The 18083-nt window shown below is 47.1% G+C and overlaps 1 protein-coding gene across 1 annotated transcript; it reads left to right on the top strand.

Annotated features, from left to right (window-relative positions):
• The first annotated feature begins 13458 nt into the window (after positions 1-13458).
• LOC142575332 (adhesion G protein-coupled receptor E3-like) lies at positions 13459-17593 on the top strand. Its single transcript, XM_075684602.1, has one exon. It carries the CDS (start codon positions 14965-14967, stop codon positions 15991-15993), a length of 1029 nt encoding a protein of 342 aa, XP_075540717.1. The 5' UTR covers positions 13459-14964; the 3' UTR covers positions 15994-17593.
• Positions 17594-18083: the final 490 nt, after the last annotated feature.

Genomic DNA, 18083 nt, shown 5'->3' with positions numbered 1-18083 from the left:
TACGTGGTCTGGGCCCCGGGCTCCTTCGTCAAAGGAGAAAGGTAGCCAATAACGCAGGTAAAGGAACGTCATGGTGAGCCTGTCTCTATGTAATCCTTTCTATAGCCCGACGAGCGCCTACTCCTGAGCGAGGTATATTGTCCCCAATTTGTTCAGCTTAAGCCTAATCTTCAGAGAACAAATTAGGCAGCAAAACAAAAAGTTAGCGCATGCACTTGGTATATTTGTTATCATAAGGAGGACATTCTGAAGCGCCTCCCACGCTGGAGTGTTTGTACTTGCTATCGAAAGCCCTGGCTATTGATCCCAGAAAAGAAGAAGATCGATGATTTTACATCCGTTTAAAGCTTTCTCATCGTACCGCTGTATCCGAGCAAAAAATTCAGTGGTCGCCATTTCCACTCAGAGGGAATTTTTCATGTAGCGTTCACTTTTATTACTGTCGCAGCATTTTAAGAGGTAATTCCTTTTGACGGGATGATTCCAGATTTATTGCTGAAAGAAGAGCGTCTGTCAGTCGGTAATCCATTAAGAAAGATATAAATTCCGGAATTTCGCGGGTCCTTCTATATTGCATGCCGGGTTTACGAGGTTCCTAAAAATAGTACTTGGACCACTTAGGCGCTGCAGTGATACACCTCCGCTCTTGAAATGAGCCGTCCTCGCTACAATTGGCGGTCCTCCGCGGTGTCTGAGGGCAACAATTCCGAGTAAATTCGTCACGGCGGGCGCGTGTGAGCGTTTCTTGAACAGATGAGACGCTAGCGGCTAGTAGGGATGAAAGGTGAAAAATAATGTGATTCCGTAGTGTATACGTTTTCGTTTGGTAAGTCAGTCTGACGCAAAGGTGACCCACCAATGTGACGTAGCTGATTGCGTGTAGCACACCAGTTTACAGACAAGACCGAGCTGGTGATAGTCGCGATCCTGCTTTGGACGGTAAAAAAGATAAGACTGGACTATCTTCTGCCTTTCCGTCATAGTAATCTACGTCAAGTCAAGGGCTGTAGTGAGGAACTCTGTGGCAAGACTCCACATTATAATGCTAAAGCTCATGCCAAATATCTCCGAGGAGAATCAGGAAGTCTACAAGAATAAAAACAAAATTTCTTAGAATCTGATCACCTTCAAGTTTCTTATAAAAGCAGATATCATAATCAGAAAATCTAGGAATCAGTTCATCTTAGGCCTTTTTTCGTTGCCTTTCGTTCTGTTTATTCGCGAAAAGTTTTTCAGAGCCACTTCTGCAAGCAGCACTTGCGTAGGTATGCCCCAGTAAAGCTTTTATTGAAATACTTTAATTTTAAACGTGTTCTATGTTAAACTGCCATGCATATGTTTTTTGAACCTATAAAGCCTCAAATGTGTCTGCCCAATGCAAACTTTACTGAGATTATTCGTGCAAGTGTTTACTTTATCATCAGGCTGCAGCATATATATAAAGAAAGACGCAGCTGCACTTTCTTAACACAACTGCGAAGCGCGCGATCTCCCGCAGTAACATGGAAAGCGAGGCTGCTACAAAATTACGATTCGTATGTCTCATACATTACGCTGGACGTGCATATAAAGTACACCTGGACTCCTACACGTTGTACCCACTTGGAATGGGTGAGGCGCTCTTCTCGATTTCCACGTGTGCCGACAAGCTTGCTACCCAGCCTGGCAGCGTCTTCTGGAATGAATTGCATTTGATCCGTTTCGAAAGCCCCCTACCGGACGGGCAGCAGCATGAGCGTCCGCAGAAAAGTTTGTAAATGGCGGCAATATTTCACGTGCGCCTCTTCACGAGAGCACGACGTAAATTAGCACCAGGCACTTTCAGTCTAACTTCAGAAATAGAGAGTGTTCCGTTTTCCTTTTTCTCCCTCTCATTCTTCCTAGTTTCCGCGATATTTTCTTTGCTTGCATATTTTGTTTTTCTTTTTCCCCAAGTGCACGCCGTGTTGCAAGCTTCTGAGAAAGGGAGAAGAGAAATAGTGGTCACGTGCGCTTCACTCCACTTAAGCGGTGCACATAGAGCTGCCCAGATGACCCCCGTGTCGACGAGTCCACTGGAAGGCCATTAAGGTGATCTACGGCAGACAAGTCGTTGGTGTGCCTGGCACGTATACACCACGCCTAACCGCGCCTTGCCTTACATAATTGCGCTGGCGACCACTTGTAGCCATGTTCTTATTATGGTTTATTTTTGTTTTGAATCTTTATTTCACCAGAATTTCAATTGGTAGTTCGAGATTTCTCGCTTCCTTTTGGGGAAAGGGGGTGGGGTAGGCTGATTATCATTCTTTGTTTGGGTTTTAAGTTTCCTTAGAAGAAATGTTGGCGAAGGGCCTGCGTAAGCAGACAATCAACATCACCTGATCTGGTCGCTTTGCATGGGAAAATACACGTACATAACATGCACTTTTCCATAAACGTAAAAAAAAAAACGCTTTATTTTCTTTCTTGAGATAAAGCGAAAGATAACAAAGTCGCGCTGCATCTTTTACTGAAGAAATATACAGTCTTAAAGGAAAAACTTAAGTAAGCGCCTAAGGACTTCAACAAATACAGAAATGAATATAGTGAGGAATCACGGAGGTATCAAAACAAAGAAAGAAATACGCGAGTATTTGACATTTCGCCAGCCTTCGAATAAGGTAATGTCCTCCAGTGAAGGATTCCTAAGCTGCTTATTAAAACAATGTCATTGTTTTCTGAACCGTCATCATTATTATAATAATATTTGCTTGAAAGGATGAACACACGCCTCATCCAACCACAGCTCCGTCTATAATTCCACTTGATTTTCTCATATGCGTTTTTCCTTTCCCCCAATCTAATCTGATACTAGTCGAAAACACTATTGTTCGTTACGCACCAGCTACAGATGACATTGTGTTTGTTCCATTCGCCTCCTTTGCACGACGAGAGATTGTCATCGGTACTTCAGTAGGAATGGCACTGCCGGCTGTTGACATGCGTAAAACACAACGCCACGTAACAACAAGGGGTCGAGTAGCCGCGGCTGATTTGCGAATGCAGTAGTCTGTGCCGATGGCAATATAAAAAATTTTGTAGATTCGCGCACGTGTTGGAATACAGAAGCTTTCGAGAAAAGGTTAATTTGGGGCTATAAGATAATGTAATGTAATAATGTAATAATATATAATGTGTAAAATTGTCTTCACTGCCATTCCATGAACTGCGTTCCATTCGGGGCGACCCCAGGCCGGGCCTTCTACATCTGCTCGCGTGTCTCAGCCACAATTAAAATCCCCAACAAGCACCACGTGACGGCTGTCTAGGAAATGCACGTCAGGTGACGAAAAAAAAAATCTTGGACTTAGGGGCCTGCGGGAGTCCACAAATGCACAACAAAGTGCGTAACCTACGTCGAGTCCATCCAGGCTTGGCGAGAGTTCAACGCTGTTATCGAATGCGAGGCTGATGCTGTTTTCTGGTGATGACGTTAATAGCGGTAGGGCTGCGGGATTGATTTCATCAACGCCGTCAACTTCGGCAGCCGAGGGCTCACTCAGATGCAACAGATGCGGCGTTGTAGGCGACGCAATTGAGGCGGATGGAGCCAAGGCAAACTACGTGAGTGCATCCACTGTAGAAATTGCAGGGTCAGGTGTTTGAGCCGTATTTAAAACTTCGGCGCGATCTGGAAGACTGATGGTAGCAGCCAAAGTGGAGGCCCTATTGGCCACAGCATGCGTGTCCTTCGCTGCTTGGGAGGCCAGCGAACAAGACGTGTTTTTGTTGTGATCGGCCACGTCATGAATAGCACGGTCTTTTATTTTTCGGTCGAGGAGGCCGGCGAACATGACGCATTGTGAGTGCCCAAGCTGCATGCTTTTTCTTTGCCATGTGGCAACGCTGGTTGATGAGGTGCCAAGGCAATTTCTTTGGTTGCAGCGTCACGCGCAGTCGCGACCACAGCCGACGCCGGCAGTAAGTGGGGAAAGGCTCCGGCGGCAGCGTCCGAGTATGAAGGCCGCAAAGGGCACGCGATCGCAGGGTGGCCATCCCCGCAACGCCGACAAGGACGGTCACATCCGTCGCTTTCGTGGCCATGGATACCACAACGGCCAGAGAGCGCTGCGATGCACCGTGCATGGTAGTGGCCGCTGGAGCCGCACCGACGATACACGCATTGCAGGCCGCGGTAGTCAAAGGTCAGACGATGACGAGATACTCTCAGGTAACTGGGGACAGGGGTTGTGGTGCTCATTTGCATCTGAACGAAGCGGGTGTCCGTGAGCACGCCACGTCGTCCGCTCATAAGACTAGCGTTGACAGACAGAAACTTGCCGTATGGTGATTGTGCCTGGACGAGGACCTCGTTCGGAACGAAGGACGGCAAGAAGAGGCACGTTACATTCGTGACCTGCGGGCCGAGAACGACAGGACAACTCTTGCCACCGATGAGAGGGCAGCCAGCATCGATGATTAGAGTCATGAAAGCCATACTCTTGATGGTCAGTTGTAAGTTGAGGCCCCCCATGTACTGAGCACGGTAGACCTCATAGAGGCTAACTATTAAGGCCGTAGCGTCTACCACGGTCTCGGGACCGTTCCCCGTAGGGACAACATCGAAGGCTTGGGCCTTCGAGAGAGTCCATGACGCTGCAGGCACCATGGCGTGAGGAAGGAAGGAAGGAAATCAACTTTATTCGAGGTCCTGCAGTCCACGAGAGCTTTGGGCCCTCACGGAGTGGGCATCTCCCACGACGGAACCGGGAAGTTGAGTTTCCTGGCGGCATCGTGGACCTGCTGGACGGCCCAGAGTTGGGGAGCGAGTTCTTCGCTCCGGATTGCTTTTTCGAACTTGCACTTGTCCGGTTCGGAGTTTGTGTGGGCTTGCGAGCACGGCTAGAGCAAATGACAGACGGTAAGGGATGTATTGCAATTGGTCCAATAAGATTTGTCGTAGATCTCAGGCATGTAATGGTATATTCTGTTTTGCGTGGGGTATGTGTCTGTTTTTAGCATTCTGAATGTAACCGTTTGAGCTTGAGTGAGCGTGTGGTGTGGCGTGCTATACTCACTACGTTGTAGGTAGTAGTGTTTAGTGATTTCATTGTAGGTAGTGGGGGCGTCCTTGTTCTCCGAGTGGTCGGCTGAAGCGGCGCGGTCTGTAAGCGCGCGCAGCCTCGTGTGCCGCCTCGTTAAGTTTGGGGACGTCGCCGAACTTTGGTCCTTGGTTGACGTCCCTGACATCAGAAACTCATATTCCACCCTTCTTCTTCTCTTGTCCGTATGCTCAAGTTAACGCCAAATATCTCATTGTCTTGCACAGAACGGCATGATGTTTTCTATATATGCAAAAAGCTCACGAAACATTTTTGATGGTGAGGGGAGATTGCTGTCGTCATCGTCTTGTATCCCGCGCTAACGATCCTTTATTACGAAATGGCATGTACCGCTGCGCCCCTCATATCGATTTCTTGGCCAATTCCCCATAGCGGGTATAGAGCCACATATGTGACAGGAAACAAGAACACTCTCGGCGACAAATCATGAGTGTATAAAATGAGGTGTACTACCATCACCATATCTCAAAAGGAACGCCGTGCAAGTTTACAACGTGCTCGGTGACATGTGGATAAATACTTAATCGAAAAGTTTTCACCAAAGCGACTACAACGCTTTGGCATACCCACACGTAAGCAGTCCTAAGTGTCTTTGCCAAATTTGAAGCATTATATGCCCAATTATGTGAAAATCCGGCGGCGGCATGACCGAAATGTCGTTGAAAAAATGGCGGACCACGCAAACACAAAAATCATGTCAAAAACGCTCTGAATGACGTCAGATTTGACACAGGGGTTCTTGCAGACAAAGTACACTAATAGCTTTAGGATAGTAAGCTGTTGGGCTAGTTGGTTAGACATGATTTTTGCAAAAAGGAGCGGAAAAGCGTTGCGGAAGAAGGAGGCTTGGACAGGAAAGACGCTGTTATTAGCTTTGAAAAGAAAATATAGGTGGGAATTGAACCTCGGCCCCGGCGCTTACGAACCGAGCACGCTTGCTTGCCTACGCCTCGCCGGCTCCACGGTTTTGGTAGATCAAATATATGCCTAGTGCGTGCGTCATTGTGCCCCATGCTGACGATAGCGATCTAAAGAAGGAAATGTAAGACCCTCTCAGCGGCTTGCTTGCCAGCGCGGAGTTCATAACTGACGATGATGACGATAGTGAGGCACTTCCATTTCCTGTTTTAGATTACTATCATGGTCACAATCACTTATGAGTGCTCTCGCATTCCCGCACGTAAGCAGTCTGAAGTGTCTCTGCCGAATGTCATTTTTCTTTGCGTCACCGTTACTGTTGCGCGGCATCCGTAGATACCTATCACCAAGCTCGGACCAAGGAGCAGTCCTAGATCTCTCACTGAGGCAAACACAAAAGATAAGGATGTGAGGCACTGTTTTGGGTGTATAAAAATACCTCATTTGGTGGTGGCCACATGTTTGAGAAGACACGCATATCGGTCAAAGGGGACACTCATAACATCCATCCATCCATCAATCCATCCATCCATCCATCCATCCATCCACCTATTCAAAGCTACTGGGAACCTTAATTAATTGATCCGAGGGTCGATATAAGCAAGGAACGTTTAGAGCAGTGACGGAGAAAAAGTAGGAAAGTGATGGAGCTGATGGAGCCAGTGTGGTTACAAGCATGCATAACTTCACAGAAAAACCGGAGGGGTATTCTGTAATTGACCTAGTGGACTGTCGATCGTTTCGGTCGCCGCTGGTTGGCTGGAGCTGTACCACTTAGGAGCCCACTCGCTAGCGGCCCCGGTTTGTTTCTCACTGGTACCCCAGACCGGCCTCTTAGCACTTCAGCAGCAACTGCAATGGACATGTTCACTAGGTGGACACTTACAGAATCCCCCTCTCCCCCCTCAGTTCTGCGGAAGCTCACTTACGAAAAGGAAAATTTTCATTAATCTGAGTGAAACGCCAGCTTAATACAAGGGAAATCCTTTTCTTCTTTTTTGGAGCGTCCTGCTACAGTCAAATTGATGACAATTTCCCTTTCAGATAACTCTACAATGTAGTGACAAAGGTTTTAATGAAGAAAGTAGCGATAGGAGAAACGCTAGACTGCAGCAAGGGTAAAACCTGGATATCTAATAGCTAAGTCAGGCTATGTGACTATTTGTCGCCGTTCTGTCTTACAGAAGATGCCATTAGTAACCATTATCATGATCACTCAAAGGGGATGCTTATATCATCCGTGCCAGCACCACCACTAACAGCAGAATCGGTGATGGTGGCGGTCCTACGAGCATTATCATGGAGAGCATGAGAACGATGTGTTTGTGTAACTGTTCTGACCATCGGGAGCGTGTTCCATGCTTTCAAAGGCACTTCTTACAGTACTGAACTACAAGTATTTGTCGCATTCTTGCATATGTTACGTTATTTATGATGAGTTGGTCTCGTCACCTGCCTTTAGTTGGTTACTGGGCGAATACTATATAAGCTGTCTCTGATGTCACCAGTCACTACGAGTGCCAAGGAGCAGTACAAGAGACTGATATTTGGCCGTGCCTCAGGGTCCTTGGGCCAGCTTCAAATAGAAGGGAGCGAATATGCCAGCTCCGGCTTAAGGCATTCGAGGGTCTTCTCACTCAAGCAATACGACGAAATCAATCTTCACCGGAAATTCCTTCTTCGGCGTAAAGGTCACAGGTCATGTTGAAATTTTTATCTGCTGCTAACATGCTTCGCGTATTAACATTGCACTACAATATACAGTTAAGGAATAGACAAGCTTTTTACATTCCAAGACATTACGTGCAACTTCAGCCCACACTAGGCCAACATTAAAATTGATATATTCCACCTAAAGAAGCAAAGCCAGTGTTTTGGAGCCTATGAGCATGATATGCCCGTGTGATTTCCATGTATACTCAAATAGCCTTGTCAAAGGCAAAGAAGACCGCTGTGCAGCTCTATTCCGCATCTCCTCTCTGATAGCTGCTTAGTAAGGCCGTCTAGTCACTTCAACCGCTGTCTAGGCCACCACAATAGCTTGCACTCCACACAAACTAAAGACTACTTGACCTGGGCGCAGTATTCTTTACGGACACGAAGCCTGCACCGCAACAACCATGTCGATGTATACCCTTCAACTAGTTGCTGCGCAAGTCATAGCGTTCGTGAAAGAATTCGACACAGGCTTTACGCTGAAGTTTTAGTGCATTCTCGTCCACATCGGTATTGCTAGCCATGACGAAGCTGACGCACTTGCTGATGCTGATGCTCTTGCTGAAGCTGATGTGCAACACTCTAATTTCCCTCCAAGTTGAACGCTCCAAAGTGTATTAAAGATGAAGCATTAACTACGGCATCATCGCTACAGGATATGAACAGACTCTAACATGACTATTTAGGGCATGGCGTACTGGTTCACCATTCAAGATAATCCATTCAACGTACCGGTTCTCCATTTAACGCACTCAATTCAACGTAATTGAACTGGCCTGTTCTCCATTCAACGTACTGTATCCAACTTACTCCATTCAACGTACTTCAACGTTCCAGTTCTCCATTTAACGTACGCCGTTGAACCAGCTCCATTCAACCTGCCGGTTCCTCCGTTCAACGCGCTAAGTTCAGCGTACCGCTCCTCCTTTAACGTACTCCATTCAACACACTTCAAAGCAGCGGTTCCTCATTCAACGAAAGAAATACCGAACCCTTTCTGAAGGAGTGCCAAAAATACCCTAATGGAAACTAAGCTCGTGTTAAGAACCTACAGAAAATCGACCTGCACGCGTACTTGCCCAACACTTTGCGTTTCCACATGGCCCTCTTGTAGAGAGCAAGGCATCTTCACGTGTTGCATTCCTAAAAGAAATTAGTTCTCTGCATGCATAGCGACATATAAAACGGTGACATTGCGAAAGGCGATCAGATGGAGCAATTGCTGGCCTCAATCGCCAGGATAATCTCGCGTATTGCTACAGTCCACTACCGAAACCACCCCTATAACCCCTGAACCAACACGGTCGCCAACTTTGCAAACAAGGAATCTCCAATGCCGTTCTCCATGTCTCATATCAATAGTTGTGTGTATGTGTTTACCTTTTCAGTACCGAGAAATAAATATTTATTCTTGCCAATCTGCATATCTCACGTCTTCATTTGCTTTTCATTTTTGTTCACTATCATATTGTTTCTGATCAAAATTCACTAATACAAAAGTTATAGTTTTGTGCCGTTCACATGACTCACTTTTCCAGAACCCGTGAAAGTAGGATCGGGCAACGTTGGAAAACAAGAAAAACGAAAAAACTAAAACAAAAGGTAGGAAGGGTGAGAAAAATAAAGGGAGCGAAGCCTCTTCGTAACCCGTTTTGCGAGTTCCCCTGAGGGCAAGCTCCCTTACTTTGGAGCGTGCGACCATGCCGCCCGGTCTTCTTCGTTACAATGGCGGGAATCGAGTCTCCGGCTCCCTCTTCATGCCCAGCTACATGAGTGCAGAAGTATGTTTTTTTTTTCGGGAATGCACATCTCGGAGCCAAGAGATTCGCTGTCGAGAAGGAAGGAGAGGAGCCAATAGCGGAGCGGAGCTGTTAGCTGCACCAAACATCGGTAGCATACGTGTCAGAGTCCATTCGAGGCATTCAGGGGCGAGGGCCACTTGAGCGACAGCGTCTGTTGGATGCGTGCGGAAAGTGACACATTCGGTGCCCTACTCGTGTAGGACGCGATCGTTGTTCCCATTTTACTGTATGAGTTCTGATTTACCCATTACTTCCGGGGACGCGGGATCTACGGAGATCGTAATCACACGATGCGGAAAAACGGAATAGCTAGCACTCTAGGCAAATGCCTCCTTACTTGACATCCAAGTAATCGAAGATGACAGGGAAGAGTAGGAGCGATGCAAGCGATGGCGCATCCTAATCCTGGGAAATGGTTATAACTATATGCGCGGGGTCGCGGGATCATATCCCGGCCACGCGGCCGCATTTCGATGGGGGCGAAATGCGAAAACAGCCATGTACTTAGATTTACGTGCACGTTAGAGAACCCCATGGGTTCCAAATTTTCGTAGTGCCCAACTACGGCGTGCCTCATGATCAAATCGTGGTTACGTAAAACCCCCATAATTTAACAACTAGAAACACACATATGTGCGTATGACTGTAATATGAAGCAACGTTGATACCTCTGGAATATGGTTCCTTGCTAACGGATTTCGATGTCGTACAATCATTGCTGTATCTATGCTTGACCTTTGTTAGCATTTATTATGGGGAATAACACGCCACCCTGCCTCAAGATTGCCTTCATGAAAGAGGAGGGGGGGGGGGGTTGAAGTGGCCTGAATAAAGTTGTTGCACTGTTGTCACAGCTGTATATGATGGAACAAGTGCTGAAAATGTCGAGACTATATTGGCTTGCTTTGGACGCAAAGAGAACTTCTCATGAGAGAAAGAGAGAGAGGGAAAGCAAGGAGAAGAACACGACATATTCCATGACGTCGCCAAGTGACTGAGAGGATTCAATGATGGGGATATCAAGGCGCCCACCATCACAAAATGTCTCGTAGTGGCTTTCCTCGTCTTCTCACTTCATCCAAAAATCTTAAGATCAGCTTAGTTACTTCAACTCGCGACACAGGCACCCACCCACCTTCCCACCTGTCCCGGATAGCTTGGGCTTTGCCGTAGTTTGAGGTCAAGCCACGTCGTGTTCTAGAATAACTGTTCTTGCAAACACGCAGCGGTCGTTTCTTTCGATGCCGAGTATTATCCTTGCGTAAAATATAGGTCGTCGGTTAGGTAGTCGGCCGTCTGGATTATTGTTACTAACTTTGACAGCACTGTTCTGCTTAGGTCGACCTTTTTTTGGGCCGAGTGAGGACTCGCTTCGCAGCCGTCTCCATAACAGTGCGTTTCCTTAGTCACCTTTCCAACGGTCAGTGCATTTCGCATGAACCGGTTTTCGAATGTCATTGCCCGTTAGGAGATACCTTTTAGTGCAGCATGTATCTGCCGCAGCATACGCAACACGTCGCTTCATGGTTAGTCTGGTAGATGGCGTTTTTCAGGTTTTCCGCCATTAATATATTACGTACGGCCACTGACACCAATCTTGAAGAGCTTCGGCTGAGCATGTGCGGCACGAAGTCGAGGGGACATACGTAACGGCCCTACATTGTGGCTACCCTTGCTGAAAGAAGTTCATCGTCGTGTCGATCGCTCTCATTAATCCTGGCACCCGAATGCTGGCCACCGAAGCAACGGACTTACGCGAAATTATGAATGATTGAATTTGGACTCATTGATTATCCGGAATGCGCATTCGAAAGAAGGAGGGGCTATGGGGAATCTCATCATGGAGGGCTCCGGATTTTGGCTTCTTGGGGTTCTTTATTGCGCACCCGAAGCGTGGTACACGAGCGTGTTTGCATACCTGTCTCCATGGCAATGCGGCCGTCACACAGGGAACCCAGACCGTGAAATGGTTCGCAGCCACTAGCACTGTAGAACGCTGCTGGCCATATGGTGCTCTGAGAAGCTAAGAAAGAATTGTTGGCTCTCATGTATTCCAGAGTAGATGTTAGTAGGTGTGCACAAATAGTGATTTTTGAGACCCAATCGAGTAGTGCCAGAAGTGAATCGAATCGAATATCGAATAGCTTTCGGAAAATGAACAGCCGTTAACACAATTGATATAAAACGATGTTCACATCAGAGTATTCCTTAAGTTAGCAAATTTCTGTCATTACATGGCACTTTTTGAAGCGTTTATTAAAAGCATAAATGAAGCATTAGGAGCAAACAACTAGTGTCTTCACATTGAATTGAATTCTTGGGCTTTATGTGCCAAAACCGTAGTGGCGCACTCCGGATTAAATTTAATCACCAGGGGACCCTTAATATGCCCCCAATGCACGGGACCACGGGCGTTTTTGCATTTCGCCGCCATTGGAATGCGGCCTTTGCGGCCGGGCTTCAATCCAGCGACATTACGCTTAGCAGCGCAACGCCATAACCGGTAAGTCACCGCGGCTGGAAGAATCACCTGAAGCAGACGACACAACACGAGCGCTCAGCGCCAAAATATGTCAGTGAAGTATATGGTGCCCTGTATCTGCCTTTTGGACATCGCTCTTGGAAATGAAAAATAAATCTTCAGCGTGCCAGAAGTTACAGCTTCAGTGATACTGTGAACAAACATTAGGAAGAGCTCAGAAGCAATATTTTTTTATAACTTGTTTGGGCAGTAACTAGCGTATGTAATATGGTCCTGTGCAATGGTTTGGGGGCCAGAGTCCGTATTTTCAGAAGTTTTGACTGGTTGCCCGCATGATGTCGTTTTCCTTTCTTTTAAATTTCCGGATAATGGCTCTGGTTTTTGGATAAAGGTCACTTGAAGGTCGCCGACAACGAGAGCTAAAGGCATTTGATGCTTAGTACGTTCGAGCTCTGAAACAGGATGGCTAAGGGCAGGAAAACGGGCGGAGGTTCCATGAGCGCTGTGCAGTCGCTTTATAGGAAGCAGCCCCATAGCTGTATGCGGCACACGAACTTGCGGTGAGCTCCTGCTGTAAACGGAGACTGTTTCTGAAAAACGTTTCACTATTTCCTACTCATTCTATTGGCCAAAAATTGAAGAACTGTTAAAGGGGTCCTGGGCCACCCAGCGTACATTCGCGAATTTAGACAATTAGGTATACGGGTTCCGAAAGGTTTTAATAAAGTGGACCTTCACGATTTGCATGTAGATAGCAAACACCTCACATCATTCATAGCTCCCATAGATTACTATTTAAGTAACCATTACTCCCTTTGAAAGTCAGTATATAAGCACCGCAGTTTGTGTTATTAAGTGCATACTGCATCCAGCGTTCTGTACTTATTTTGGATCTCCCTCCGCCGATAGATTTATACCTATGGTTTATTTTAAGTTTTAATATTTACAAACGATATCATGTCACAAATGACCACAGATACGAAGGCCATGAAAAATTTTACATTATGAAGAATCTGGTTTCGGAACATGCTCTTTCTTTGCACCGAATTTCAAGAAGCAAACAAGACATTGGTAGGCCGCACGCAACGACAAAGACTCTAATGAGCTCCTCTCAGAACACCACCCGCAGTTTCAATCCAAGCCGAAAGGCTAGTTTCCTGGCTCGCCGATAGGTGGCACCACCTAACAGCAGCTCCTCCTCCCTCTTTCTCTAGCCTCCCTCCACATTCAAAACAACCACTTGCACACACCAGCTCCAGTTTACCGCCAGGCTCTTTTCCCCTCTGTGTGTGCCCCTTTCCCCATTCCATCTGTCGTTCGCTTCTCCTCGTTTGTTGTCGTAACGGGATCTCTCACCTTTCCTTTCCTTCCCCCATTTTCTTTTTTCCTCCCTCTCGTCGCTCACTCGGCTTTCCGGTGTTATAGAACTGTGGGCTCGAGCTACCGCGCCGTCAAACGACGAGCAGCGGTCGACGCAAGAGCAGCCGCTCACCTCTGCGCTTCAGTCTCTTTTGGCCTCGGGCTTCGGTGCGGTGTGCCTTGGTGCGTTCGCTTCACTGATTCATCGCTGCCTGCTGTCAGCCGCCGCGGACTGGAACGAGCTGCACAGCGGTGCGGGACACGGATATTTTTCTGCACCGTGACAGGTGACCGTCGAGCTGTCACGACTACTAGGACAAGAAGTTACTTCCGGACTCCTTCTCAGTTCGTCACAGTCTGCTTTTAGACTGGGTTGTTTGTTTCTGAAAGTGACGGGTGCCTATTCGGAAACTGTATCACTCTTTAGGCATTCCGACCACCACTCTTTGCCTACCGCGGCGTGAACGGAGAAACCGGAGTGTCCGCCTTCGACAATGGAGGAGTGTTTCTGAGGATTTGTTACATCCTCGCCCGTCACAAGAATGTGATCCTTGCTGAAGTCAACTGTAGTCCAAACCGTCTCATTCAGGTGTTCAACTCTAAGGCTGTAGAGGGACGAATGTGCCATTGATAGAAACGCAGGAATAGCGGCAAAAAACAGCGAGAGCCTGCCGCCAGCAAATGTTTTCATGAGTACTCCTGTGCGTAGGTGACACGAGCTCACACCGAATATTACGTCTTTGACATTGTGAAAATTTGGGGCGACACTTCGTGAAGAAAACAAGAGCAAAAAGGTATTTTCTTCAAGAAGATAAAGGCTCTTCATTCTCGGTGTCTTGAATAACACGCGTATTCGTGTAGCATCCCCTTTGAAGAGAAAAGACTGGCTGAGAACCTTGAACAGAGTGACATGTTTTTTACTTTGACGTAGTCAGAAAGTTATTGGCAGCGTTCACCGTACTAGAAGCTAAGATTGCTGAACTACCAGGAAAGTCATATTGCTGTGCGCGCACGTGTTCCTGGACAGAAACTTGACGCTTGTGTAAGGTAAGCACTGTTGCGTTGCTGTGCGTTGCTTTCGAGCACTGCGGGTTTATTTCATGAACACCACTGGCAGAATCGAATCATTTGTGACAGAAGACGACACACACAACCCTTTGCTAAGTAAAGCGCGGCCCTTGTCAAGAGCAAATTTTTCCTTTAGCCAAAATATAATTGCGCCCATCGCACATTCACAAAGAAGAAGAAAAGGAGACCAGCGCCGTCATCACCTTGAATCGGTGCCTAAAGTGCATTCAGTAGCACCAAGCAGTAGGCGTGAACAACGCAAAGCCGGCGAATAGAACGCCCAGGAAGATGCCAGCACCCGCAAAACAACACGAAATATGAATAGCAACCATCATATTTTTCTCGACAAGCTGAAAAGTTGCGAAGTTACTGGGATAGCAAGACTTGCTGGTGTCGTAATTCGGTGAATAGCCTTCATCTCGTCGACAGGAACACCGACAACAAACGGCAAAGTGCTATTGCAGCGGTAACATTGCGGTTGCATCATTCTCCCCCATTCCGTACATTCTTCTCATTGCCGGCAAAGAGTATCACGATGGCTGACGTGTTTGCCGTGGGACTCCACACTTTCGGAGACGGTGGATATGCTCCGCACTTGCACAAAGTCAACGGAACGTGGGTAGCCGGCAGTGGCTTCGAGATCGGCACGGGCTCCACTGGTCTTCTGTCACTGCTCTCCGTGATCGGCACGAGTTTGTCAATAGTAGGAGTTGTCCTGACTTTCATAACGTACAGCCTGTTTTCCGACTTACGGACGCTGAGCGGCACCTCCCTACTGAACCTCCTGGCCGCGTTCTTTCTGTCACATCTCCTCAGCGTCATTGGCGTTGAACGACCAAGCGACAAGAGGCTCTGCGTCACTCTTGGTTTCCTGCTACATTTCCTCTGGCTGGCGGTTCACTGCTGGCTCGCCGCCATGTCGAGAGACATGTACAAGACCTTCAGGGACAACATCAACCTTCAACCGTCACCCGCCAGCGAGGACCGCAAGTCGTTCCTCAAAGCGGCCGCATTTGCGTGGGGCCTTCCGTTGCTTCTGACAGGTCTCTCAGGAGTCGTCCACTTCGGCACGGTGCTGGATCAGATGTCCGACGACAGAATCACCTGTTGGATTCTCGGCCGCGGCTCCTACCTCTGGACATTCTGCCTTCCTGCCTTCGTTCTGGCCGTGTCGGATGTTCGGTACTTCGTCAAGGCGGCTATCCTGACCCGTTACACGGCTAGCCTGCAGATGAACCGCAAGACGAGGGACCGAATGAAGCGGAGGCGCTACCTGCAGCTATTCCTCTACGCCAAACTGCTCCTCGTCCTCACACTTACCTGGGTCGCTGGGCTGGCCGCGCAACTGGCGCGACTCAAGGCCGTCTGGTTTGCCTTCTGCATCCTTGCGTCGGTGCAAGGGTTTTTCGTGGCGCTCGCCTACTCGTGCAACTCGCGCGTCTTTCGTCTGTACAGCCGATCTCTGCGGTCCGGAAACAACCGCAAAGGTTACGGAGCGTCAGATCTCTCTGGGTCTACCGACTTGGCCTTGTTGACTTGGGAGCCGACGCCGGACGCTGTGTGAACACTGCCGATCTACTGTGGTGCGAGACAGAGAACAAGCGTGGTGTGAGCACAATGCGAGCCAGGACGGATACTCATTTGAGTGAAAGTGTTTTGCCTATTGCGGCGTCGTGAGATTTGTTAGGCTCTCTGTGCGGCTCTTTTTGTCGAAAACAAGATTAAGATAAAAGGTTAAGTAAAAAACAAAAAAAAATCATTATGCGGTTCTAACTTTGCAAAAACACGTCGAAAATATGTTCCTTCTTAAAGCCGAATTTATTTCAATTACCACTCGTTGCTTCAAAGTGGTGCAATTAAGGGAATGATGTTTCGTGACGCCATTCGTTAGAAATCGATAGGCTGCAAAACATTACAAAGCTATGGACGCAAGACAACACGATAACGCAGGAAGCGAACTGTCTCACATCGGTCCGTGTTCGTCTTTGAACGCTTTCTCTTGTGATAAAAGTGCTAGCGTTGAAACTTGTGATGGTGTTAGCGGTTGTAGGTACCAACGAACTAGGTTCGCAAGGGACAAACCGAAAATTTCTTCGCTGCAATAGCTTCGTCGCAGTGTGTCTCAACCAAACCACGTGTTACTTGTATGCCAGAATTGAGTGGCGATGTTTACGGGTGCGTGCATGTGGAAGAGCTGTGCTTGAAATCACTCTTCTGAGGACCGCGATGACGACGGTGCATATCAGGTGTTTCTTAACTAGAAAGGCGACAGGTTCCATAATGCACAGAAGAATGCGTTTAGTGAGAAGTACGATTTCAAAGAGTATCCTTGTCATGCATGCCATAGCTCGAGAAAAGGTTCTAGACGACATTTTTAGCAGTGCGTGTAAGATCCTAACTTACAGGTTTTAGGGATCATAGAATAATATAAATTCCTCGTCAACAAGACCACTATTTTATTTCATGAGACTTGACCGTAAAAGTGCTTGTTGCAAGTGCACGTTAAAGTCTGGCTCTCTAGAATCTCTTGGATAAACCCGTCGCTACTTCATTCTAGGTTATGGAAGATCAAGATGTTATAATATTAGCTTCGGCTTCGATAATAGCAACACTACGTGAGAAGGAATACATATCAATTCGCGTTGCTCCACCCAAGTTGAATATCCATGGAAATTTGCAAACAGATGTTGTTGAGTCGTTGCCGGATAGTAACTGCGCAATATCGAGCGAATCGCAGAAAATTTGTACATCATAAGAACGAATCACCAACTTTATTTATATACAGAGACTTTCGGTTTCATATCATGAATGCGCACTAGAAGCATGTCGCATTGAGCATGTTTGCATGACATTGTTCCTATATAAGCTTTGAAAAGGCACGGCAACATCCGATATTTTCTGAAGTTCGTATTATTTTTGTTCGTGGCAAATGCTACGACTTTCGACAAATGCTTCTTATATGATCGCCTAAATTTGCAGTTTGAGCACCTCATTGTTACATATTGCTTGAAATTTTGCAATAGAGATCGCTATCGTTTTGACAATTTGAAATCTTACCTCAAAACCCAGGGGTAGTGTTCTGCAATACCCAAGCGAAACATTTATATGTGTCCTGTTTTAGTAAAATCTTGGAAAACTGTCGCAATAAAGGTGTTTTCAGCGTCTGTGTTCTTTTTCAACTAGCCGACGTTTCAGAACTTTCACCTAGTTATGGAACCAAACGAAGGACAGCAAGTCAGGAACCACTAGTGGCAGCTCAAGAGGGGGTTTGTGTTGGAGTTTCCGAGTAGCACGCCTGTGTTTTCTCATCTATTTGAATTACAGTCATATGCTATCACGTCTATAGGTTGTGTGTAAGCCGTACTTTAGAAATTTTCTGACACACTTTCAAAAATTAAATTACTTCAATAACGTACTTGCGCCAGGCAAAGGACCCAATAACAAACAGAAGCTTTGCAAGGTAAACATGCCTGGTAGCGAAGCTTCCATAGAAGCCCATACATTCAAAACATGGCGGTTCATAGGCGGCTCGTGGGGCTTAGCGCCATTTATGTGACGAGGGGAAACTTCCGGCGGAAGAAAAAGATAACGAGGCGCCATATCCGTTAAAAACAGAAGTGACGTCATTTTATTCTCGAAGGCGCGATATTTGCT

Source organism: Dermacentor variabilis, chromosome 3, assembly GCF_050947875.1.
Source record: "Dermacentor variabilis isolate Ectoservices chromosome 3, ASM5094787v1, whole genome shotgun sequence".
Lineage (NCBI taxonomy): Eukaryota > Metazoa > Arthropoda > Arachnida > Ixodida > Ixodidae > Dermacentor > Dermacentor variabilis.
Note: the sequence above shows the minus strand (reverse complement) of the source record. Positions and strands in the feature narration are given on the sequence as shown.